The sequence below is a fragment of the Harpia harpyja genome, chromosome 3 (assembly GCF_026419915.1).
Source record: "Harpia harpyja isolate bHarHar1 chromosome 3, bHarHar1 primary haplotype, whole genome shotgun sequence".
Lineage (NCBI taxonomy): Eukaryota > Metazoa > Chordata > Aves > Accipitriformes > Accipitridae > Harpia > Harpia harpyja.
The window spans coordinates 76,131,616-76,157,578 of record NC_068942.1 but is presented as its reverse complement, the minus strand read 5'-3'; the positions used below and the strand labels follow the sequence as shown (position 1 = coordinate 76,157,578).

The following is a 25,963-nucleotide window of genomic DNA, read 5'->3' as shown; positions in this document are numbered from 1 at the left end:
GTAATAATGATGCATGATATCTCTGGAGTTGAAGTTTATTTGGGGAGTATCTTTGATACTAATAGAGAGGTATTCACACACAGCTTCCTAAAGCCAGTGTAGTAAGCAGCCCAAGCAAATACAAAAATTAATACTGAGTCAAAGCTAAATATTTAATTTAAATTTTCCCTGTGAGATTGATTTGGTTGTGTGGTTTTGGTTTTTTTTAGTGGAAGATATAGTGTCCATAAAATCAACATTTTGATGGGATTTTGCCGAGCAGTTCTAGCTTCCCTGTTTTGTATCCCACTGATAGAGATGTGTCACTTCTGGACTGTAGCTGGAGTCGTGCGAATAGGATGTTCTCTTATCCTTTCTCTGAAAGTATTTGCTCTACTCATCCTAACAAATTCCCAATAGTTTAAAAACAATTTCTCTACTTCTGCAACAAACTGTAGGCTAGGGAGATGTATGTGATGCTGTGTGCTGTCTCTGCTTCCCCCTCGCTTACCCCAGAAGATTGTTTTCTCTTGGCTCGTGTTAGTGAAGCTGCAGTTAGCATCTGTAGGAGTGGAGGTGCCAGCAGAAAGCGCTGCTATACCTTAACGCTGCAGAGTCAGCCTGGCTTGGACACTTTCTTCCCCCGCTTACAGCAGTGCAGATACTTTCTGTCCATTTGTAGCATGGCTGTTTGGCTCCTCCATTGGATATATAGAGTTCATCTTTCTCTTACATCTGTATCTTAATGTTACTCCCTTAAAAGGACTGGTTGGTGCCTGGCAGGGTTTTGCAAACCGTGGGCAAATGTCTGGATTAGTGGTGGTCCATACGCTGTTGCTCTCTCTGGTAGCTTAGGCTTATGGTTAGAGGTTTATTTGAATGATGTGGTATGTGTTAACACTGAAGAGGAATCAAAGTGTTGGCAGGATACATCGCATGTTATCTGAGAAAAAAGAGGGAGCCTTGGGTTCATCATCCTTTCTTGCAGGACCGGGAAATGTTTTTCTACTCTGCAGTGTGCACACCAGGGTGTATAAAATTGTGGGCATCTCTGTGATGAAACTTGGGGCTGTTGATGTAGAAGGCTTGCTTCTATTTCTGCCAGACCAGGGAAAGGTGGCTATACAAGAGCAGAGGGGGTTTGAACGATCATGTTTAGTCATTCCTCCAGAGAGGTCTGTTTTCAGAATTTCTGTTCTGCACGGATTATTGATACCCATGAGATGTGAAGCTCCTCTTTGCTAATGTTAACCTTGTAATTTGGGGGTGTATTGGGGGGTGCCTTGGGTGGGGTTTTTTTTTGAAAGTGAGATTTCTGTGTGACAGCCTGACTCAAACTTCAGGGATCCTTAGCTGTGATTTTTGCTAAAAACTAGCTAGTGAACAAAAAACCCAAAAGCAAGACCTTAATTAAAAATGTAACTAAAAATGAAAAATCTACTCGCCAAAAAATAAATACCTTCTTTCAAGGACAGGTTGACCGACACTGGGATTGAATCTCTGATCCCTAAAATTATGTTCTGTATCTCTATCTAATTTAGATTAAACGATAACAAGTCCTTAGGTAACAGCACTAACAGTTTTCTATTTTCTATGGTTTAAGGCCAAATGGTGATTTATGTAAGAAATCGGTGTTTACCCCAGCACTGACAGTATTTTGAGAGACTGAAATAATTTAAATGAGTTAAGATATAATAGGGAGGAAATATCCATTCACCAAACAGATATGCATGGATCTTTTCAGAGAATTGCATGTGTTTAATGTTACTCCTGCTTCCCGCTTCATTTATCTGACAAATTGGAACACTATTAACCATATTTGATTTTTTTTCTTTAATATCTATCTCCTTGAGCAAGGTTGAGATTGTTCAGCGCTTCTAGGAGAAGAAAGGGGTCAAGTTCCTTATTTGTTATGGAGCCCTGAATGCTTGATTTTTTTGCAAAATTAAGGGTGTGCATGAGAATATATATAGAGCTTCAAATATTATTAAAAGTTGGCAAGATTTATTATGCAAAATCCTGAGAAGAATCTTTGCCTTGAAAAACAGTCTTCTAACATTTCCTTTACTTTTTCAGGTGGATTTGGAGCCAGAAGGCAAAGTGTTTGTTGTCATAACTCTTACAGGCAGCTTCACAGAAGGTAAGAGAATCATTTTGGCTTGTTTCCATTAAGAGCTGGACTCTGGTGTATACTATTGCCTTCAGTTACCAAGCAGTATATATGCAAATGGCATTCTTCATGCAGGCCACGTGCTATTGTGTGCCAGAGGTTTCTTGAGAGGTGGGGGAAATCTGAACGGGGCTCTTTGTAACAGCTCACTCTGTGTGTGCCCTCTGCTCTGCTATTGCTCTGATCTTGGACTCAGGGAGCCGATTCATGCTTGATCTGGTTTATTTATCTGAAGTTGTCCTTCAAAAGGATTGTTTTTGTCACTCGTACTTTTCACCTGGGTGCCTCTTGAAGGGCAAGCTAAGGAGCATGCAGAGCGTGTTTAAAATAGAACATGTTTAAAACATCTGCGTGATTTTTATTCCATAATGATTCCCATCTATTTCACATGCATTTCTGTTTCCCGAGTTCACTTTGTGCAGGAAACAGAAGTTTTTTAGTGCGACAGCTGCCCTGAAAAAGTATCTGCGTGGATTTGTTTGCTCTAACTATCTTTTATAGTATGATGTTTTTAATTTCCCTGTTGTTTACTGTGATACCAGCTATGAGCATGGATGTGAGGTCTGCTGGAGGAACCCAGGAAATCTGGGACGGGGCTCAGAAAAAGCTTATTTTCTTCAGACTTGCACCATTGTTCTTATTTGTTTTAGCTGCAGCCTCAAACTGCATTTGTTGGGGAGTGTTTTCTGTGCAGAAGCCAAGAATGGAGGCAGGATCTGCTCCACTCGCTGTTACCTGCAGCCTGGGAGAGCTGGATTTTTAATGCTTTCTCTTGTTCTGCCCCAGAAACCGATTGCTCTGCACGAAGGCTATGCGAGGGGCTGCAGCACAGGCAGCCCACCCTGCTGTGCTCCGTCTTGGATGCAAGGAGGGTGCAAGCTGGAGGGGTGCGTGCTTCAAGGGACGGGGGAGCTCTGCTCTCCTGCCTAGCCGTTCCCCTAGCTCCCACCTTGTGCCGGCTGCCCAGGCCTGTCAATGCCCCTGCCTTTGTTTTTCAAATGCAGGTTTGAATACAAGCTTGTGCTTTACTGGGATGCTTTTGGGGTGCTTTCTCGCTCTTGCTGAGCCGGCAGCCTGATGTGTGCTGGGGCCTGGGCAGCTGCTTGATGGGGACCTGCTGCATCAGAGGAGTTGGTGAAGTTTTTGGTTTTCTTTGCGTGGTTTACACCCCAGGAGTGCTCTGCTCCTGGCAGGATGGCTGTGGCCTTTTAAAGCATTTGAGCTGGTTACAGAAGTGATCAGCTGAGCCACACCTGGGGGCCCAGCAAGGGTTTGCAGGGAGATGGTGTCATCCTCCAGAGCAGCACCCCGAGCCCTGTGGCGTGGAAGCAGTGGCAGGGTTTGCAGACATTCTTCCCTGCGTGCAGCTGGGGCTGCTCTTACTCCTAGGGACTGTGGGCAGGGTGTAATCCTGCTTGCAGAAGGTGTGTTAGGAGGGAGACATGAACAGGAAGCCTGACTTTGACTCCTCATCTTGGAGCGATGGAGAAGACAAGGAGTGTCACAGCCTAGCACTGGAGCAGGGCAGAGAGGACCAGAATTCCCTTTTCCAGTGAAGTTCACTTACCTTGTGAAGCCAAGCAGGCCACATAGCATCACTACAACTTTCAGTTCTTTATCGGTTAAGTACGAATGCATGTTTTTCTCTGCCCAGGTGTCAACTTTGGGGTCTGGGAACTGCTCTCACATTTATCCACACATAAAATGTTAACAGATCATATACCCTTTCCCTTCTAGGGATGTGCTCCCTACAACTGTGCTTTCACAGGGAGACATGAAGTTTACTTTTTCAAGTCAATTTGGGAAAAGCTTTCTATTTGTAACCAGAGAACAGGGAGAGTGCAAAGGTGTGCTAGGGAGGCTTGGAGGACTTTTTCGCAGGTCCAGAGGCCATAGCTCCTAGGGGTGAAGAGGACATTAGAAATTGGCTTTAATTGCCTATGACAGAGCCAATGATGGAAAGAGGGAAGAAACCAGAGGGCTTTTACTGACCTGCGTCCCAGTTTGTATCCACATGTAAGTGTGTCATGCTTGGCCATTTAAAGCAGGGTAGAGCAGGGATGGTGGGTTTGAGCATAAATCCAGTGTGCTTCAAACTTGTGCTGGTGGTGAAGCTGTTAAGGCATATTGCTAACAAGGTCTCAAAGACAAGAGATGGAGAACTTGGATGTTTGTACCACTACTGCTTTCCGAGGAAAATGGGAAATGTTGGAAACAGTTTACTTCTCTTTCCTCTGTCGTTATTGAGGATGTGTGGACTTACAGAACAGGCAGATCAAAGACAGCTCTTGGGGTTTTTCTTGGCTGGTTAGTCCCATGTGTGGTCACATTTAGAGTTTCCAAGAATAGACGTAATCCAGGGCAAGCCTGATTGCAGATACTGACTTCTCCCAGTCGTTGGATAGTGGAGGCATCTATCAGGGAGGGGTTTCCTTCTGAAAAACAGTGAAGTCTCCTCCCTAACATCATGTTTTATTTTATTTTTCTCTCTTTTTTAATGGAAATCTGGAGGCTCAGAATTGTATTTGAAATTTAAGTTTTTTTGGAAAGAAATCTGAGAATAAATCAGAACTTGAAAGCACAAAAAGTGGCTTCCCACTTGTTTGCCCTAACCTGGAGGGCAGCCGCTACCACATGCTCCCTGCTAGTTACGGGTAACGTGGCAGAGACCGCTTGAAGACTGCGTGTGTCTATGGGTACACAGAGAACCTAACGATTAGTTCGTGTTAGACCCCATCAGGGTAGCACGTAGACCCATGTGGAGTCTCAAGCAATACGATGTTTAGGACTTCTGATCATTTTCTTGTGACTTATGAATGGTTAAGTGTGTAACTCCGGTGCTCTGAAAAGGATCCAGCAATGGTGATGTGGTTTTTTTAGCAGCTCTTGCCTCACTGCTTTCAGTAGACCATGGGGACAGAAGGATAACGTAATGGAGTCAGTCTGAACCGTGGGGAGCATCTTCCTTTGAAAAGCTTCTGAGAACTCCACAGAGCAAAGGTGGAGGGTCAGTGCCTACTGCTGGTCCTCATACTGCCAACATGTCATTCATCTCAGACAGGTTTTATGCCAAGCTAGTTGTTTTGTTTATGGAAATAGCCAAATTCACAGGGTCTTGGCCACCATTGCCTAACTCCAGTAAGGTAAAAGCCCAAAAAGTGGCTAAAGAGAGTGAGAAGAGAGGGGGGATAAAAAGAAAAAAAAGCAAAAAGCCCCAAACCCAAACAAACATGTTAGGGATGTTAGGTCCACTTGAGACTGTATTATTTGTTGTCCTAGAAAGCTTACCCAAAATAGACAGTCCTGGTGGTGTTGGCAGCTTGTACTTTCTTTAGTTTTGGGAGTGGTTGGTTGTTCTGTTTGATCAAAAGTTATTTTGACCAAAAGCTTAATTTGGTTCTGCTTACCTACGGTGGGGATGGGGGAGAAGGGTGGCCCTTCTGTGAGGGGCACAGCGTGTCCAACAGAAGCGTTCATGTACCGTCAGGATGAGGGCAGTATAGAAAATGTACAGCTGGAAGGAGGTTAGTCCTTTGTAGGTTCCCATATGGCTCTTCTGTCCGTCAGTGTTAACGTGCTGTTTTGAGGCAGGGAAATATGCCTGTTTCACGTGTTAAAAATACGCATAACTTTTCAGGAAGAGAAAGAAATGGAGGAATAGAAAGCAAGGGAGGTCTATCTTTATTTTCTCTGCTGGATGTATTTGTTGCTGTGCTAAGCCATACCTGATTATATTAACTCCCCGCATTCAGCTGACATTTCCTGTGTAAAGCGACCAGTGCAAAATTAAAATGAAAATCTCCTTACCTCGGGAGGAGATTACCTCTCCAAGCATGACTGTGTCTCTGCTGGCAGTGCTGGGTCCTGGTGGCCCCAGCACCTGGCTGGGGTGGAGGGAAGCACCCTCTCCTCCAGCCGTCTCCCTCACTGACCCAAGACCTGCTTCTACTCCAGGCTGTTTTACAGAGAAGTTGAGGACTGACTTCTACCTGCCAAACTTCAGGCATTGCTTAGGCATTGCTTCTTTCTTTTTTTTTTTTCCCATACCACCTCCCTCCTGTGAAGAATTTGATTTAATCTTTCCTGGGGTTTCTTTGTTTAACCTGCCTGATAATGGGATTTTTTTTCAAGTCATCAAAACTACCATTTCTTTTTAAATTTCCTCGTTCTTTTTACTCTGGATAGTAATACGTTTTGTGGTTTGTGGGGGTTTTTTTTGTTTTTTCACCGATGGTGTCTTTAGCATTTCTTATGTGTCTCTTTCTCTTTGTGTCTCCTTGCCCCTTTCTCCTTTTAAAATAACAAAAGCAGCTTCTCGGAGAGGTCTGTCTTTGCTGTGGACATGCCTCATCCATGGATGCGAGGCATGTTGTCAGCTGAGGAGCTGGGGATGGGAGCAGGGCGCAGCGTGCTGTGTGTGGGGCCAAGCAAAGCTGTAGCTGTCAGAAGGTGGTTCAGCTCTGCCCAGCCCTGGGGACCGCAGGAGCTGTGTTTTAACTGAACCGTTAGTGTCCTGCCTCCCTGCCTGTGATGACCCATGTGTGTGCCAGGATCTCTGAGATAATCCACAAGATCTCAACTCTGTTTTAGGCCTCCTTTAAAGGAAAAATTCTGGTTTATTGCTCTCTAAAACAGGTAGTGCTGTGTAGGGTGTAAACCTCCCTAATGTTGTTCCTCTTCTAACCTTGGCCATAACCATTTCTAGGTGAGCAGCTTCTCAATAGGGTCACCTTCCTCACCGCTCCTGGAGAGCACCTGGGAGCACCGCGGCAGGCAGACACCATTGACTGGAGGCGGTTGCGGTTCTCCAGCGCCGTGTGCCCGAGTACCGTTTCTCTGTGCTCTTCCAGGTCCCCCTTCCAGGTCATCTAGGTCCTCCTGGCTTGGGTTGAAAGTGACCTGGTGCCTCTGAGGAGACTCTGTCTTTGGGGCTTGTGTCGTTCATAGCAAGTGGCTCTGATGCTATTGCGGTGCCGCATCGGGTGTTGCGCAGTCGGTGGCATGAATTCAGACCTGCTCTCCGCTACTTGTCTCTCTTTGCTACTGAATACTGGCTTGGGCTGGGAAGGGGCAATCCATGAATTACTGTTGTCTTGGGCAGGGGGTGATTGATTTGAAATAAAAAGCCTTGCAATGAGCGTCTGTAGACTTCTGTTGTTGGTGCTTCTGGACACCTGTGAGAAGTTAGTAGAGATACTCAAGAGCCGGTGATTGCGCATGGATCAGGGTGTTTCGCCGCAGCGAGGTCAGACTGGACACCGAGAGGCCCCAGGTGTGTGCCTGAAGGATGGCATGAACCTCTTTTCCTTGCAATACTGGAGTCCCAGAGCAAGCTGAGTCCCCTCGCAGCTTCGCCTGTTGTTGTGTTGCTGTGCCACCTCTCTTGCTATTTACTCTTCTTAATTTTGAGCAAAGCTAATGAAATTAATACAAATTAATTATTTGACTGAATTAATGAATGAAGCAAGCCCCACAGAAAATAAAGTGCTTCTATTTTAGTGCTTTGAACTCTTTCAATTTGCCTTTTTTTAAAAAAAAATATTTTTTTTTTAATACATTGTCACTCAAAGTGATAATTCTGGCTTTAAGTTCAATTTTAATTTCATCATTGTGAGGTAAGTAATGGTTGTTTCTTTTCTTTCAGTGTCAGGAAAGACAAAGACAAATTTGAGTTCTGGGCAAGAAATAGAACAATGAGAATATTGAAAAGCCAAGTGACTTGGTAGAGCAGATATAGCACCCATTGCTAAATATTTAATGTTGGTAGGCTTTGCAGCAGCAAGGAAGCCTTGAACCTGCCTCTAGAGCAGGAAATACTTCATTTTGCAACTGTCACATGATGTGTTTGGGATGGTTTATTCTCAAGCCTGAAGACTCTTTTGCTGTTGTTTTTCTTGGAATACATTTTTTCTAACGTGAAGTGATTTTTGTCTTAAGCAATAGTATTTCCTCAGACAGGTACCAGTAAAGATCTGCAGCCTTAAAGTCTCAAATGATATATAGGCTTTGTGCCAAGAAGATCCTTTTTCTGTATTGTAATGTAGCTTCTCAGCCCCACAAAACTTCTATTTGCAGATACCTTAGTAGGTCCTTGCACAGGAGGGAGAAAAAAAGATGTTTACCAGTCCTCTGTAAACTGCAATAATGACTGTTTTCAGCCTGTTTTTTATAGTTAAGGGAATAATTATTGGAAACTAGGAGCCAGGAATGAAAAATGCCCTGTTCTGATCCCCTGCCTAGTTGGGCCACTCTTCTGTTTTGGGTTACTAGCCCAAACAGGAGAATTTTAAGGCATGTAGTGGACAACATGCAGAGAACCTCCTGATCTGAATAGGCAATACCAGTGCAGAATAGGATAAAGAAAGTTTTGCTATCTTTTTTTCACAGTCTGAGAACATGGAAGTCTTTAACGTCTAGCCCAAAGTTTTACGTGGCAGAGAGCAGCAGGAGACGTGTTTTTCTATACCCCTGTATTTTTTCCAATGCCTACACTTCTTCCAATGCTTTACACGTGTCCCATACGTGCATGCTGCAGGCAAGGGATTTCCAGATGCAGTCCATGTTGGTTCGATTCTGCATTTCCAGATGGAAATAGGTCAGAACAATGTTGAGTCCCATGGGGGAGAAAATACACCCTTAAATGCACCCTGGAGAAGATTGAGCCCATGCAGAGACCAGGAATGTCGTCCACAGATGCTGTGCATCTCTGCCTGAGAGGCAAGTGAACTTCACTGGATCCCCAAACTTGCTGGATAATGTCAATCAGGTTAAAAAGTAAAAGGCAATTCCAGAGGTTGATCTCGAAGTCCTGAGCAGGTATTGCTCTCCTGGAGGTCAGACTCTGCAACCCTGCACTCCAACCGAGATGTGTCAGCCAAACCAACGGGAGAAAGAGCGGCTCTATCCTTGTCACGAAGCCTCTGTGAGTCAAGCATAAGGATGCCAAAGCTTCTCAGCAACACTGAAGAACTCAGGAGGGAATTTCAAAGTCAGAGAGACAGTGAAGAACCTCTTGGAGATCATTTTCACAGGGATGAGCCTTCAGGCGTTCTGAGAAATGTCCTTCGGGCTACAAGTTGCCATAAGGAGAAGGGGCTGTACCGCATCTTCCCGAGCGCTGCCTTTCACTTGTCATGCTGACAGTGGCATGTGAAGGTGTCACTGTAATGAGAGACAGCCCAGCCTTGGAAGATAGACAAAGTGGATGAACTTGGGAATAATGAATAATTATTACTGTTTATGGTGGGAGGATAGTGTGAGCAATTTTTTTTTTGAAATGAAGCCTTCAAAATTTACCTATTGCATTGACATTTAAGTATTGCAGAGAGAACCCAAGTATTTTTGCACCTTGGCACTCTTATATCTCACATATGCCTCTCCTCCATTAAAAAAAAAGGGGGGGGAAAAAAAGGCAAGTTTGGTAAATTCTGAATTTTCACAGGAAAAAAGGATTTCACCAGGGGACAACAAACAAACAAAACTGTTTATTCCTGATTGCTGGAAGATCTAGGCCCTGGGAAATGAAGTGGTTTGCTCAGTGTTACGGAGAGACTCTAATGCAGAGCCAGGAGTTGAACAGCACCTCAGTCTGCTGCATATCCACAAGACCACCTTTATTTCTTGGAAAATGATCCATTTGTGCTCTGCGTCTATTGCAGTATGTCTAATGCTGAGAGGTTTTTGGCAGTAATTCATGACTTGCCAAGATCTGCCAACTGCTTAGATATCCAGACGCTGTAAAAATGCAACAAACAGCAATATCAGCATTAACCTTACTTCCTCAGTGGGCTGTGTTTTGTCTGGGCTCTGAAACCTAGATATAAATATGCAAGCTTGCAATCTGCTCTGGGATTTCAGTGTTCCTGGCCATAACGAGGAGCAGAGATTTTTGCTTTATTTTAATGTGATTCCTGGAAGAAGTGACGGTGGTTCCCAGAGGAGTTTAAATCTATCTCCTTGGCCTTGGAGGACAGCGCTGCGCTGGAGTGGGTGTTTGGGCTGCAGCGAAGCAGGATGGCAAATGTGGGCTGGAAGGAGCAGAGCATGAAGCCGTTTGGAGGTCAGGACTGTGATCCTGTGGCCAGGGATGATGACAGCAGCCCTGTCCCCATCTGCTGCGCCCTGTGCTGGGGGATGCTGTGTCATGGCCATCTCCCTCTGCATCCATTGCGGTCAAGGGCACCTGGATGATGCCCTGGACTGGGATGAAGTGGGGGGTGCCCCATACATCAGCATACCTCATGGCCACAACTGAATTTCCCTAGACCACAATTTGCAAGGTACCTGACTGATAAAATAGGTGAATGGCTGGCCAAAAGCTTCAGTAGTTTACCTAGGGTCACCCTGTAAATCTGTGGCAGAAACTGGAGGAAAAAAAACAAAAACCCCAACAAAACCCCACCTTTTTTTTTTCTTTTTTTGTTTTTTTTTTTTTCTTTTTTAACCTTACCTCCACCAACTATCAAATTAGGCTGTCCCCCATTTAATATCCAGGTCTGTCAACTCTGGCTGCTGAAGGAGACTTCTAATTTAGGTGGTACCACCACAGGCAAGGGTTTTCCTTGTGTCTGGGTGTCTGACAGCCATCCAGAAGTCCCAGTCACTGGGCTGCTGTATGGGGCAGCGCTGGACTCGGTGTGTGAGCAGATCTGTTGGGCCTGTCGGCACGAGAGGATGTGGGAGGTAACAAGATGCTGTTGTGCCGCACTGCTTAATTACCTCGAAGGTATTCATGTGTCATGGGTGCTTGCGAGGAGCAAAGTTCCCTCTGGCCCTGCAGACCCAAGGAGGACCAGCAGCATTGGTCTGCTGCGTGTTGTGGATGTTGTGGCAGTCGATTCCCACACCTCACTGGAGCGGGGCAAGATCTCATTGATAGCCAAGCAGGATGGGGTCTTCAGCCTTAGGCGAGCTGGCACGGAGCTGTAGGAAGTAGAGCTTGTCTTCTAGTGGTGCTTTTGGGGCGATTACTCATGTTTGCAATTTATATGCCCCTGTTTTGGGTTGTTCCTGAGTGTGCCCAGCATAAAATGCTAAGTTTCCTGTTCTTCAGTGCCAGCTGAAAAAGTGGTTTTTTTTTTTTATTTTCTGGAGTGCTTCAGCTGAAATGATTCAGTTGTGTTCCAGAATGAGATGCTGAATCAAAATACAGCTTTGAGCAAAGAGATCCTAATGTTGTTTTGCCAGCGCAATGTCAAGCTTGGCAGAGGAGAGGGTGGGAGGGATGAGAGCCGCTGCCGACTCTGTCTGCCTTCTGCTGTCTTTGGGAAGATCTATGCATTTGTGATCTTCTGGGAGAAACTGCATGAGACCAGCGTGGATTTGAGCGCTGTGGCCACCACCTGCACTGAGCAGGCTCCCACCTCGGTGACTGTTCCTCCTGGCGATGCCAACACTGCTGGCCGTTGCGGATATGGGACTGAGGCGGTTTCATAATTGAGGGTAAATCTGTCTGTCTGAAAAGGATGCTCTTGGGTTTCCCTTGGGTTGGCCTCGCACGGGGCCACTTCTGCACCGGCTGGCTGGACTGGGGAGCTGAGCAGTTCTGGAGCAGGGGAGTGGGTTGGTTTTGGGCCAGATCCATCCTCTGGTTGAGGTCTGCGCTGGCCTGGGCAGGAGAGAGGAAGGCAGGAGGTCTGGCTGCGCATGTGTCCTGCTCTCCATGCCCTGTCTGCTGGGGCACAGGGCAAGGACAGGGAACGGTGGAAACACTGGGAAAAGTCACTTGGAGGAGGAATAGAGCCATAAGAGTCTGGAAAAAGGACAGAGAAGAAATATAAGGTGAGATAGAAGGAAGTAGGAGACTGGCCTGGGGAGTGGTGATGGGTGGGTGTGGGCAGGAGCTGTAAGGAAGGAGAAGCTAAAAGAAGCTCAAAGGGTTAAAAAGGTGGGAAGGGGGTAATATGGACAGATGGATGGTAGAGGAGCTGCAGAGGATGAGGAAAGGCTGCAGCAGAAGAGTTGTGACCAGCAAATCCCATTTCTTGCTAGAATCTGGAACCAAGTTTTTAATTCCAGACTCTCAGCTCTTTTCTGCCGTCTAGCTGTCAAACTTGTTGAGCAAGTGTGTCTGTCATCGCTAGTTCTGGATCTCTACAGCAGAGCATAGTCCTTTTCTGTGAAGTATTCCCCTGGTAGCGCTACCCTCTCTCCCAGGACCTGCGTGTCTGAGACCGCAGCCATGCTGGTGAAGCAGGACTGTGGAGGGGGAAGGCTGCTCTAGTTCCAGTGGATGAACTTATTTCCAATGACAGTTTTCTTTGTTTAGAAAACCTAGGAAATAGTCTTAAAACCAGAAACCTTTTCATTTGAAGGATATCACTGATGTTAGAAAATAAAACTCCCCAAAGTCAGGAAATGCTGAATTTTTGTGTCTAAAATTTGTCCTTCCTATATGTTCACGATCCAACTTGCAGATCACACTTGCAGATCAGCGAGAACAAAGGCAGGAAGACGTTTCTTATCCAGCCTGCCCAGCTCAGAGTCCTTAAGTGGGGGGTGAGGAATCTGGGGCCTCAGTCTGGTCCTACACACTTTTTTACCTGCATTGTCTCTGGTCCTGTATTTCACTCGTGACTGTGAGGTAACCACGACAGGCGAGAAGAACAAGTCATTCAGAGAAAGGCTCCAATGTTGCATCCGAAAGGGCTAGCGGTAACTTGCGCATGAGGGCCATCGCACACCTTAGCTATAGAGGCACCCTGTGTCCCACGTGGTGGGCACGCAGGGCTGAGTCCAGTAGCACCCACGGCTTTGGGCTGTGCTGTAAGGAGGAGTGCAGAGCCTGGATGCTAGGGACCACGGACCTTACAGAAGGCACAATGAAGTCTGGCTGATTTTCCCCCCAGATTGCTTTCACGCCCCACGTCGTGCAAACGCAGCTGTTTGTGGGGTGCGTGGCAAACTTGGGGAAGTGAACCGGCTGGAAATGACTATGTGGAAGGGAATGCTAGAAGGAAGGCAGGGTGCCGTATGGAGGGAGAACTGCTTAAATCTGTGTAAGGGCTGTTGTGAGCATCAAACCGCAGGCTGGCTTTCATCTCTTGTCATTTGGGCCTAAACAAATTCCCTCCCCGAGTGTTCCTTCCCCGTTGAGGGACTGGGAAAAAAGATGAAAAGAGGTGCAGGTTTTAGGTGTCTCTCTCAAGCTGATGGAGAAAGTTAACTTTCTTCCCGCTCACTCACCTCTGCTTGTTTGCTAATTGAGATGGGAGAGCCTGTGGCGATGCAGAATACATACTTACTACTGCTGCTCTTACACCTGGTGGAAAGGGCCACCCATTTGCTAGAACAAAATTGGTTGGTGCTGCTGGTGGCTGTTACAGAGCTGGTGAAAGCAATGGGGTCCTTCCCTCTATGTATGAAGAGGTCCTGAGCCAAGGCAAGCAACACCCTCTCCATGTGACACCCAGTGTTTTTAAAGCTGTGTTTGTATGGATTTGGGACATCTGCTTTTGAAATCTCAGAAATATATCTCAGAAGTGGAGAAATATGTATTGCAGGGTGAAAACTGTGTTGGGGAGGAGATGGGGAGGGGGGATAGATCAGGTCTAGCTGTGTAAGCTGCATGGGAAGCTGTCGAGGACAGCTGTGTTTTCGGACTGCGCCGCTCTTCCTGGCCTGCAGCCCTTGGGAAATCCCTCTGGGAAATAATAATCTGCTGGCACTAGGAGGGGTGCAGTGTGTGGCAGAGCAGGAATGGTCCGTGCCATCTGCAGAAGTGTTTTAGGACGGGCTTGCAATGAAGCCAGGTGTGATTGCTAACCTGAGTGCTTGAGCACCGAGGATTTCCTTGCTGCATTACCAAGGTGGGGACTGTCTTGATGAGAAGAGGTGCTGCTTTTTGGCAGAGAGCTTCATGGTAGCAATAAGCTTGGAATACAAGAGGCTGAATCTATTTTTTTTGACAGATGCTTTGCTGCGGCAGTGTCTTGCTTAGCCCATGGTGTGTGGGAATCTGCGTGGGAGAGTGACATGGTAAACAACCTGCTTTTTAAGGCTGTTGCAATTAGAGAACTTATTAGCAAGCTGCCACATGGAAATCTCAGGAGTACCAGGGATCGGCTGTGTAATCAGAGCTGAGTATGTGGCCAGACCACTTGGGCTGGGTCTGTGCAACTGTTGGGTGACCAGTCGACCGGGAGAATCCAGGTGTTGCAGGGTGGTGATTGAGGTGTTGGTCATCGTCCCAGGTGAGCTCAAGGCCAGTGCACCTCCAGGGACTGGGGAAGGGCCGAGGTATCGCACGACAGCAGTCAGAGGCCCCAACAGCAGAAAAAGGGGAGTGTTTAGCTTGTCCTACTTAATTAGCTCTCCCAGTTAATTTCTTCCTGACTAGATTCCATTTGTGCTTTGGGTCACAATTTGCTTTCCCAGAGAGGTGCAGTGCCCCTGGTGAGGAAGGCTTGAGGTTTTGTCCTAGGGTTGGCTGCTGTGTTGAGGAACGTGGTTGCCATCGGTGGAACTGCTGCAAAACTTTGTGTCCCTCTGCAGACAAGCTGCTTACTTGTCTCATTTCATCTGGCTTTCTGTTGATCCTGGTTTCTTTGTGTGTTTTGTCTCGTGTTACATAAAGAATATTTTCCTGGTCCTCCTTCTTTGAGACAGATGTTAAGCCTGTGTCTCTGGAAAGTTGCACTGCCTAAACATAAAGGTCTGAATTTTAAGCAGATTTAGTTGAGTGTAAAGCCTTGTGTGGACACTCTTGTTTTAATACAAAAGTGGCTGATTTTAATTTTGAAGATGGCCACATAGCCCAAAAGAAGGATGTCCCTAGAGCATCTACTTAAAAATAGCTTTAAACTGCATCTAGTTAAAAATAGGTTTAACTTGGAGCTCGTGCTTCCCTGTGTGGGTAGGGCCTCCTAATAGCATGTTGTGATACCTGCTGCGGAGCCACCTATGAGCATGCGAGTTGCTGATGATTACAACACGCATGAGCCCCAAGGCGTCGGGAGCAGGGGAGGGTACAGGATCTCCCTGCTGTTTGCCCAGCCTGCCAATTCTGCTTTTCTCAAGGATTTTGCACAAGTGCTGGTAGCTTTCACCTATAAATGCTGTCACTCTGTTAGCGAAACTTCTGCTCTGTAGCCAGCGTAATTTGAATTCTTCTAAAACTTATGGTGTAGAGGGCTTCTGGCATATCAATTAATCATGCAAAAGATCAAAGTTGCTTTGTTAGTTTTATTTTCCTGTTTTTAATGAATAATGTATTTAAATTATTTCCTTCCCTAATAAATCACAACTCGACATTTTTCTCTTGAGTTTAATAGGTGGGAAGGACTAACAGGAGGTTTTACAATGGAAATTCACTTGCCTAAGCACAAGGAAATAATAATGATTATAATTGGCAAGGGGAGGAGGGAGAGGAATCAGTTCGTTAAGGCTTTAATGAGGAATGCAGTAAGAAGTACGAGGTACTAGTATTATTTGCACATCTTAAAGTAAGGAGGAGGATTGTCCCCATCTTATGATAGAATTGAGACTGCAAGCAGATGTGCCATTCTGCCCATAGCTGAGGAGGTGGTTATTACTGTCTGTTTCTCACTGTTTGTGTGGGTCAACTTAAATTTTTAATAATAGGGGTTTTCTGGGTTTTTTTTGTTGCCTGTTCTTACCCCAGATCAATGTGACAGGAGTGGGTTATGGAGCAGTTGCAGATGGAGTCATGCCGGTGGGTCCAAGATGGTAGGAAGGGGACTCCATCGTGAGGAGGGAGCAGTGGGGCTGGGCTGTCTTTTTGGACCTCTACTGCTGCTGGAAGACCATGTTCAACTACAGCCAGAAGGAAGCACATATCCGTTATCTCGCTGGATACGACCTGACTAATTTATCTTGCTTTTCCAAACTGCATGGGTATCACGTGTCTCCTGCTGGGTTTGGGACAGATACGAGGTGGCCTTCCAATTATAGTGCAAGTCTGGGGCTCTGAAGGGCTCAGTTTGGTGCTCAGGTTTCTGCTGTCTCCCTCAAGTCCCTCCTCTAATTCTAAATAAAATCCTTCTCTTCTGGCATCTCCTCCTCTTTGTGCAAGCTGAGACAGTTCTCTGCCATTATCACCCCAGCCTGGTCTCTCTTGCAAACAGAAGTATCATGCCTTACCATCTCCAAACGAATGCAAAAACTTGCAGAGGTGGAATGGTGAAATGGAGTGCAGGTAAAACCTTTTTTACTCTTGGCAGAGAAACAAGCACAGGGTGAAAAATGGGGCTGTCCCTTCTCTCACAGTGGTGTGGCTGTAAAGAGAAGGGAGAGGGAAGTGCAGGGAAATGGCTGTTGCCTTCAAACACATCCTCCTTGGCAGCCAGCAGCATTTCTGCAGCCTGTGGCCTGGAAAGCACAAATGGGCTGGCATGCAACAATCTCCGAGAACCTGGTTTCTTATGGCATGGGGTTGCTCATGTTTGCTGAAATCTTTTGTTATCCTCAGTATCCCATTTGCTCAGTTCATTGTTACTCACTACAGAAATGAATAGCAAGGCTTTTCCATTCGTACTTTTCAGCCTTGCGCAACATGCTGCTAGGCCTTGCTTCAGAGCTGTCAACATCCACAAGCAGACTAAAAAAATTTTTCCCAGAAATAACTTGTAAAAGCAGATGTGGAGAATAATATTTTTGAGCTGCCCTCTGCATGTCTGAAAACCTGTATGGCAATCATGATTAAAATTCTATGCAAAATAACCTGTATGGCATTCATAACTGGTCGGTAGACTCGAAGCAGCAGCAGAATACTTGTTTTAAGAGTTTCTCAAGCTGCCTTCTTCCTCCTCTCTCATGTTCTCACAGACCTTATGCAAACAGATAAAAAGCAACTATTCCTCCTTCAACCCCAGCACTAGGCTCTACCCTCTGCTTTGCAGCCCTCTCCCCTCCTGCACGTGTGGACGGCTCCCAGCAGCCACGTACTGGTCACTCCAGCTCTGCAGAGCTGTCCTGCTGTCCCTAGCACTGCTACATCCAAGTGCAAGAGACTGAGTGAAGAAAACTGAACCCCACAAAAGGTCCTGGACCCCAGTTCCACACCGGTGAGGTTAGCAGTGATGGACAGAGCAGAGCTGTAGCTGGTAAGCCTGGGAAACGTGAAGACATGTCCTCTCAGCTTTGCCATCTCACCTGCTGATGCCACTAGAGCTTTGATGTCGTGTAATTCTAGAAATAAGCCTATGATGGGCTTTTGTAGCAATAGCTGAGCACTGTCATGCTCACTAATATTGTTGTGTGAACTTCGCTGATCCTGTTCTTACTGCTGCTGCACTGAAACATCATCGTTCAGCCTCAGTACTCAAATGCTGCTAATCACTGGGAGCTGAGGGTGAGAGCAGAGATGAATTTATGTCCTAGACCTGGCAGGAAAACAAGGAAGATGGATCTACCCTACTTCAGCACTTGAACGAGAAACAGAGACCTTGCTTTAAGTGCAAAGTTCTGTGTGATTTGATGCAGGGATGATAACATGTTTTTGCATTTCCAAGACTGCCGATAATGCTGTTTCATACTCATGTGTAGGAAAACTCTTTATTTTTTTGGATTCAGAGCATCATTGTTGCTTCTTATTCTTTCAGACAATATTGATGGGTTGGCATCTTAAAAGATGAACTGCCCATTAAATACGGGTTTTCTGTGAAGTCCTAGAAGACAACCTAGTGCTGCCAGCACTAGCTGGCTCCTTCTCTGGTCTTCGTACAAAACTTTATCCAGTTTCAGAGGCGAAAACGGCAGCTGGATCAAACATAAGTCCCAGCCTGTGTTTGATGTGCCACATGTTTGCTTTGCAATGAGCCTCTCCTGGGATTTGAACCGATCTGGTTTTGTGCACAGACTGGCAAAAGCAGCAGAAGGCCAGAAATTTCGACGGACACGAAGTGGGAGAGAAACCCTGTGTGGTTAACGCGATCTCTACAGATGTGGCTCTTTTCCAGCTGGCCGATTCATGCATCCAAGTGACTTTTGAGGGGAGCTGAAGGAAAACCTTTGCAGTAATTAGGAAAGGCAAGGCTTTTTCACTCTGCAGCACTAATACTACGGAAGCAGAACAGTCAGCAATGGAAATACCACTTTGGGTCGTAGCCTTTAAATCCTTTTCCCTTTTCAGAGTCAGACTGTCAGCCTCTTCTTCAATGCTATGTTATGTTTATAATGTTTTAATTAACAAGGCTTCCTGTGGTTTTGACCATCCATGGGATTATGGTGATAAAACTCCTGGTTAAAAGATACCAAGCCTTTCCAAGGGATTTTTGTCATAACATACATGTTTTCCAGCTTGGAAAACAAACATCTTGGTTCATCTTGGTTTACCTCTGTTTATATTCAGGAGATGTGAGGAAGCCCGCTGTTAGGTAAATATTGAGCAAGCACCTGCACACTGATGGCTGGAGAGGGTATGTATGTGTATTCATTCCCCCCCATTTACTTGATTTGTTTTATACATTCTTTTCCTAAAACACCCACTACTACTCACCATTAGGGCATGGGCTAGACGAGCGTTTAGCCTGATCTGAAATTATTGTTCAGTGCTGCGGCACTTGTGAGAGGCGAGGGGTCTGTCAATTCGCTGTCTTGCTTTTTACAGTCTAATAAGTTCAGCTGGTTGGTCTCTGCTCCATGCTCGTCTATCACTCAGTGCAACGGGATCTTGCTTGCAGTGCTCCCAGGGGAGCATAAAAAAAAGTGTATACTGTTACTGCTACTAATAAAAAAAAGACTTAAGTTTTAATCTGTTAGCATTATTGCTTTAAGGCTTTTTACATTGCTTTTTGAATATCTTTACTTCTTTCAAAGGAAAATCCTGTTGATGTGTACAGGAGTATAACACTAGAAAATGTCATGTATCGGGATGTACCCAAACGACCTTTGTTGTGCCAGCATTATAGCAGTGGTTGATAGCACGACGGTGAGATTGATTTCCGATAGATGAGACCTGACAGGCTTTAACTACTTGAGGCAAACAGTTACACACACAACGCTTCATCCTGCAGCTCTTCTTGTCTTACTGCTGTAGTTCTGCCGCCACTGTAAGGACTTAACTGAAATTACCCCCGGAATAAAAAAATTGGGGTAAGAGAAAGGAGGGATCTCTGGACGGGAAGGGCAGGGTCAGGTAAGCTCAGGGGACAGGTAGAACAGTGTGATGAGGCTGCTGGGTGGGTGAGCAGTGTGCTAGTGCATGCAGATGTCCTCAGATGACTTGGTGGGTTATTTATTCTCCTCTCTCTCCGCATGCATAATTTCCACTGCCATAAACACGTGTTAGGCATGAGTGGAGAGGAGGAAAACGGAAGAGGCTTTTTAGTATTTAACTTTGTAGTTACTTTTGCACATAGCCAGGCACAGTAAATACCCCATAGTTACAGTCATCCGGATTTAACCATGGGTGTGGACAACTCCCTTCACTGAGCAATTACTTGCCTGTTTTTATAGCAGTATTTGGTCATTTGAACCATTCATGGTGGTTGTTGCTTTACCAGAGATTAGAGGCTTTTAAAAGTCTGGGTCTCCTAAAGCGGTCTAGAGCTGCTTTGTTTTGTAAAATGCTCTCCGCACGCAGAAGGAAAATATATATTCTATAGGAAACTGGCCAGAATGCAGAACGTGAGCAGGGAAAATGTCTATGATGACTTTACATCCTCTGACATTAAAGGTGAGAGGCACAAGGGGCTGCTGCATTGGCCACCCTTTCCACTAGCAGACTCCAGCGCTGCGTTGATGGTTTCCCAGTGGTGCTGGGAGCCGTTCAGCAGATGTGGTGGGTGCGAGCTGAGGAACTGCCATCTTGGTGGTTGGGGAGGAAGGTGGCTTTGGTAGCGATATGTTCCACCATTTCAAAATCACTTGCGCCTTGTTGGAGGGTTGAACTCGCCTGCTCCGTGGTGTGGTGTGTGGGATGGGTGAGTGCCCAAGCCCTCTGACAAGAGGGATTTATTCTGTGGGATGTGGTTGTGTATGTAGATCCACTAGATCACGTGGTGGATGGTCTCCTGCAGCTACGCCTGCTCGAGACAGCATCAGGAAATGGGAGGGACAGTGTCCAAAAATGCTAAGTGCATATGAAAAGTAACCCAGGCCTTGCTGAAGTCAATCTCCTGCTTAGTAGCACTTAGATTTGTTAGAATGTAATGGGAGGTGAATGTAAGTTTGGGTGAGGATCACCTGGAAGATGTACAGCATCTGGAGAAAGTTAGCAGGGTAACACAGCCAAGTAGTGTGGGAAAATGTGAAATTTGAGGAATGTTTTAAATACAAATTGTCTTTTAGAAAAAGATAAAAAACTTGTGGCATGTGTTTTAATGAAAAGTGGGTTTGTAAGATGGAAGTCAGGAAGTCATTGTGCTGCATGAGATGTCGGTGGCTGGAGAACAGGAGGTGGAGGCCAAGTAGAGCCCAGAGGAGGAGGCTTAAGGCTGGCCATGGATGTGATCCACCAGTACAGGCAGCATGGAGACTTCCTCTGCCGCCCATGAAAAAGCAAGTGCCTGTCATTTTTTGGTCTTCCCAGACCATTTCAAAATTGCAGTCTCTCTGAAGCCAGGCAAACCACAGGGACGCACAGCAGTGTCCCATTCGGTGGCTTTGCGGGCCACCTTCAAGTGTCCCCTATTCCTGGTGCAAAGGACTGGTTTGCTCTGGGCTGCGTGTGGGCTTCTCGCTGCATGGGAGAGCACCAGGGAGGCAATTACCCCATGCTGATCCTTGAGGGGAACCGTAACAAAATGAGAAACTACATGAGCTAAATTGGGAACATATTCTCTTAAACTCTGCTAAATGTGAGCGCATGAACTTAAAGGGCATCAGCTGTTGGGCTTCTAATGGAGCAGCTGGTATGAAGCAAGCCGGTAACTGGATTGCTTCTTTAGGTGATTTACTCACGTGCTCACCACCCATTCGCAAACTCTACTCTCCCTTTCCGTGCCTTGGAAGTTCTCCTGTATGTGCTGAATGCTAGGACAGGATACTTTGCCAGTTGAAGTGTTTGGCCCTGATCCAGGAAAACACTAAAGTGTATGCTTAAAACTAGATCAAGGAGATGTTCTCTTGAATTTAAAGGTGGGCAAATTCTGTAATACTATAAGGATTATTTTTTTTTTAATTCTCATATGAAGTTGCAGGAGGCTTGGGCTCAGAAAAGCAACTGGGTCTTGATCTTTCTTTTGGGGAAGAAGGATGAACTGGTTGACATCTTGAAGTTCTTCTCGGTTATGTTTCCCATGGTGAATAACGAGGCTATTGAAATTTTGCAATGATGGTTGAATGTTTGGAAGGGATATTAAACCTCCGCACATCAGCTCTCACTTCTGGAGATCAAAATGACATCTCATGTGTGGGAAAGAGGCAAATTATGTCCCAGCTGCAGGGTTCCTCCATCTTGCTGTCATGTGTTTCTGGTTGCCCACTGACAGAGGCAGCATGCTGAACTAGATGGACCAATGTTCTGATTCAGTCTGGCAATTCCTGTGGTCCCCTCCGTCCTGTTGACTTCAGTGACAATTAAACACATGTTTAAGCACTTCCCTAGAAAGGCAGGCTTTTCTGTGCCAGTCTGTCTGCCCAGCTACTTGAAGCTCTGCAGTGAAGAAAGCAGGTTTCTTTAAGTGCTTGGATCAGCCCTACCACATCCTTTTTTGCGTTTTAATGGGAAAATCCTAATTTATAGTGTGCGCTTCCATTTTAAAAATAAATGCAAGCTGTCTTAAAGTCAAGCTGTGCTCCATGTCGCAGTTATGCCATCGGGTAGGAGGTTTCCATTAGTGCCTGTGGAGGGGACGCATGCACAAATGCCAGGGAGAACACAGCAGAACCCCCACCCTCCCCCTTGAGCTTTATGGCCAGCTTTGCTTCTAAACCTGTGCGGCAAGAGTACTGAGAGGAATACATCGTGTGGCTTGCGGCCCTTTGAAGTGGCTGGGTTCAGTACTGACAGGATGGCTTCCCTTATCTCCACTCCTACAAAGAGGAGTGGGAAATATGCCTGTGATGTGGGATTCTTACATTTCAAGCCTTGATCAGATTGACAGCTTTTTCCTTTTTTCCCCCCCCCAGTGGTTAATCGACAAAGATAGTTGAAAGCAGGGAAATGCTCTGCCCTCTTTTTATGGGTAAATGAAGCGGGATGGTAACAGCTGTGTTTGGGTACTGCTGCCAATGTGCCGCTCTGGGGTGATCAGATGGGTGGGAAGTTTATAGGTGGCCAATCCCTTCCTGTGTCATTACATCCATGCAGAGGGTTTGGCAATAGCTGGCGTTTGTCTTGCATCCAGTCCGTACCCAGAATGAGTAACGAGTACGTACGTTGGTGCACAATCACTCTAGCAGACTCCAGTATGTGTCCCCAAAATGCACTTGTAAGCAGAGCCTTTACTTTGCAAAGCAACTAACTTGAAAACTGCAGATTTCATTTCTTTCTTCTGAGGCGAGTGTGCCCCAGATGAGGCTTTGATCTGGGAAGCTCAGCTGAGTCTGACCTGGTGTGTGCAAGGATCCCAGAAACCAGCTGGCTGTGATTTGCAAGTCAGATGGCTGCTGCTCTATGGGAATGGCTTCCTTGGTCTAGAGCTCAGCTCTTACAAGAGTGACTCGTTTTGTGTAAATTGAGCTTTGCTAGGAAATTGTTATATGGCCAAACTAAAGCCAGTAAAAAAAATGAAATTAGATTTTGAGACAATTCAGGTTTGAATGCCAGCAGTTCCTGGATCCCTGCTTCCCAGAACTTTAAAATATTACCTACCCTTCGGAAAATGAGCACTTTAAAGAAAGCTGAGAGTGGCACATATCAAGAAAGTAACAGCCCTTGAAAAATTAGGCTGTGCCTTTTTATCCAAGACGGGAAACAAAATTGCTGCAAATGGTGATACAGAAGTGTACCATGACAATACCGAAGGTGGATAAATAACTATTCACCAAGCAAGACACTGCTTTGGCTCAGCAAGTGGGGGCACTGGTCAGTTGGTTGCATGCAGTCATGTTTCCAGGAATTACTGCCCAAAAAGCTGTGAGTTATTACAACTCATTAGCCTTGAGCTTCTGGTCTGTTTACAGCTTGGGAATTAATGGGTTAGTGACATGTCTCAACATGGGAGAGGAGCAAGAGGAAGATGGGAAGAGGCAGTTATTTCTAAATGAAGACTGTAATTTTGAGCTAAAGGGGCCTTTGCAGTTAACTTCCTTGCCTGTCCCAGATGCTATCCTCATTCTAGACCATGGTCCCCCAACTTCTAAACCAGGGATGTAATTGTGGCCTTTGAAAGCATTTTGTGCCATAGCAAAAACAGGAGTAATAACTGTGCATGCTAATGTTAATGTTTTGTTGCTTTTTTTTTTCCTACCCCCTGCACAGGGACGCTTCAGAGGGATCGGATTTTTAAGAACCTCACTCGGAAACGCCAGCGGGCAATGCGAAGGCGAGTGCATCAGGTGAACGGGCACAAATTTATGGCTACCTACCTGCGACAGCCAACATACTGCTCGCACTGCAGGGAGTTCATCTGGTAAGAACATCTCGAACGCGGTGGTGTGGAGCTTCCCATCCCTTCGCATTTTGGGGACTGACATGCTACCCCTGATCCTGAATCAGTCACCCAGCACTTCACCAAGGGCCACCAATGTGATTCCCCTTGGCCATTAGGTTTAGCAGGGCACATTTATGCTGCAAACTGGAGTCTACTGCAGAGAGGCCAGAGGTGATGTGTATCTTGGATGCTGGAAACAAACTGGGATGGTGTGGGGATGAGGCAATGTCCCTCACTTCTAAGCATAGATGTTATATCAAGGGGGGAAAAAGTAACCCAGGCACTCTGAAGAAAGGCCCCAGATACTAACTTGAGTGGAGCTTTGAGATTACGCTGAGAAAAAACAGTTGCTTGAAAGACTAGAAAAAATGCCTGTGAACAGAAAAGCCATCAGAGGTGTGAGGTGTGGGGTGATACATGTGGGGGAGTAGGCAGAGCAGGGACAAAAACTTAGATATGTCTCAAAAGAGCATGGAGTGGGAGAGATAATAACAGGGTGTGGGCTGCTGGGATCAGTCTCATAATGTGGTGTGTGTTGTAATAAAGTGAGGTATTTCAGAAACTAGAGTGAGGGGGAATAACATGCATGTTGACAGCCTGCCCTGTAAGCTGTGGCCCTTGCAGTGCTTTGTTATGCTCCCACACCCCTGTGCTGAATTGCACCGTTATTGCTGGGCAGTTTCGCCCTGGGGGTCTGGTCGTTTGGGATCCTCTTGCATTTTGGTGCTGTCTTCTGTAAATGATGTGCAAGAAGACTGGCTTTCTGATGTTAAATTATATTAATATTTTGTTTTGAACAGGGGCGTGTTTGGGAAGCAGGGATACCAGTGCCAAGGTAAGGTGCTCTGCTCCTGCACGGTGCGTGTGTGTAGGATGTGCTGTTGTGGGAGCACTTTCCCATGCTGCTGGGACATCCTGCGGTTACAAGCTTCTCTGAAGTCACTGCTCCTCTTCCTCCACAGCGAGCGAAAACTGTGCATTTGAGCAGCTGTCAGGCTGATGGCTTGCATGCATGCAGAAAGCAAGCACCTACATTCATGCAAACAACTAGGGGTCTAGTTGCTGTGTTTCATCCTGTGCAGATCCACCGAGTTGCTGAGTATGTGCAACACCCAGCTAGGCTTGAGACATCCAGGGTCCCTTCAGGACAGTATTCAGCTGGTATTGGGACACAAAGTACCCTACTGGAATGGCCACCCTCTTCCTTTCTCTCCCTATGAAGTTCAACAAAGTGAAATTAGGGATGTGACTTCAAAGGGCAGCCTTGTGGACTGGTGCAGCACTTTTGTCTGAATGCATGTTTTGGCTGAATGGCTGTATAGATGTATGTGGTGCTTGTTTGCACTTAATTATTGTTCTGCCTTTCCCTTTTTCTGTGGTAAGATGACAGAATTACTTGCTTCACAGGTGCGTGGTCATTCAGTATAGCCTTCTAACGTAGCCTGTTTCTTGTGCAATATCATAGGGCACTAGTGTCCTCATATGAAAGGAAGCTGCATGTAAACAAAATGGATATCCTACATAAAATTTCTGGGTGAAAGTGAATGCTATTGATAGCCCTTCATGAGTGCAAGCTTAAGTCAGCAACAAACAGAATAGCGTGGGACCCTGCAACGTACCTGCAACTTGCAGTTTCCATTACAAAAATCTCCTTACGTAGACAGTAGCTATGGCCCTTAGTGATGTCTACAGTGCATGCTGGCTTATGGAGTGGAGGAATCCAAGTTCATTCCAGCCAAGCCAGCTACAGACCTGGAGAGAGCCCAACTCTGCTTTAGGGCTGATTAGCCCTCTTGATGGGGGCTAGCTGATTAGCCTAGACACAGTACCATTCTGCTGCAGTTATCCAGCTTCCCAGATGCAAGCATTGCACTGAGCCTCAATGACAAACTAACCTGGGCAGGACTCACTTGGATATCCAGCGTAAGAAGCACTATGCCACTGAGATGTAGGGATGGCTTTGGGTATCTCAGACCTGTGTTCTCTAATGTTGTTTGTGTATGTCGTGTGAAATACTCTCCACAGGATAATTATTTCAACAGCTTTTTTTTTTTAGTTCATTTGAGAAGACGCACTGTTGTTTCTGTGTGCATCACCCATATTTTATATAGGCAACTGTTTTCTAGGTTGTATGAATGACCTGGTGCAGAATTTCTGTTGCAATGGGTTGGAGATGCATCTCCAGATCTGTTATGAGACTTTGGAAATTCCAAGTCACCAATTATTTTTCACATCTTTACTGTATCCTGATGATACAGCTGAGCCTTAAAGAACCCAGCTGGTGGGTTGATGTGTTCTGAGTCTTTCAAGAGCTCTT

General features: G+C 45.9%; 1 protein-coding gene across 3 annotated transcripts in view; it reads left to right on the top strand.

Annotated features, from left to right (window-relative positions):
- Nucleotides 1-25,963, top strand: part of PRKCH (protein kinase C eta) — a 120,397-nt gene that overhangs the window by 26,213 nt on the left and 68,221 nt on the right. For 2 of the 3 annotated variants that reach the window (XM_052783456.1, XM_052783457.1), the window contains exons 2-4: nt 2,056-2,119; nt 23,475-23,625; nt 24,447-24,481. In XM_052783456.1, the coding sequence (XP_052639416.1) occupies nt 2,056-2,119; nt 23,475-23,625; nt 24,447-24,481 (250 nt within the window). Of the gene's footprint in view, nt 1-1,683; nt 1,931-2,055; nt 2,120-23,474; nt 23,626-24,446; nt 24,482-25,963 lie in introns of those variants that run through there. The other variant, XM_052783458.1, reaches the window with a different exon arrangement.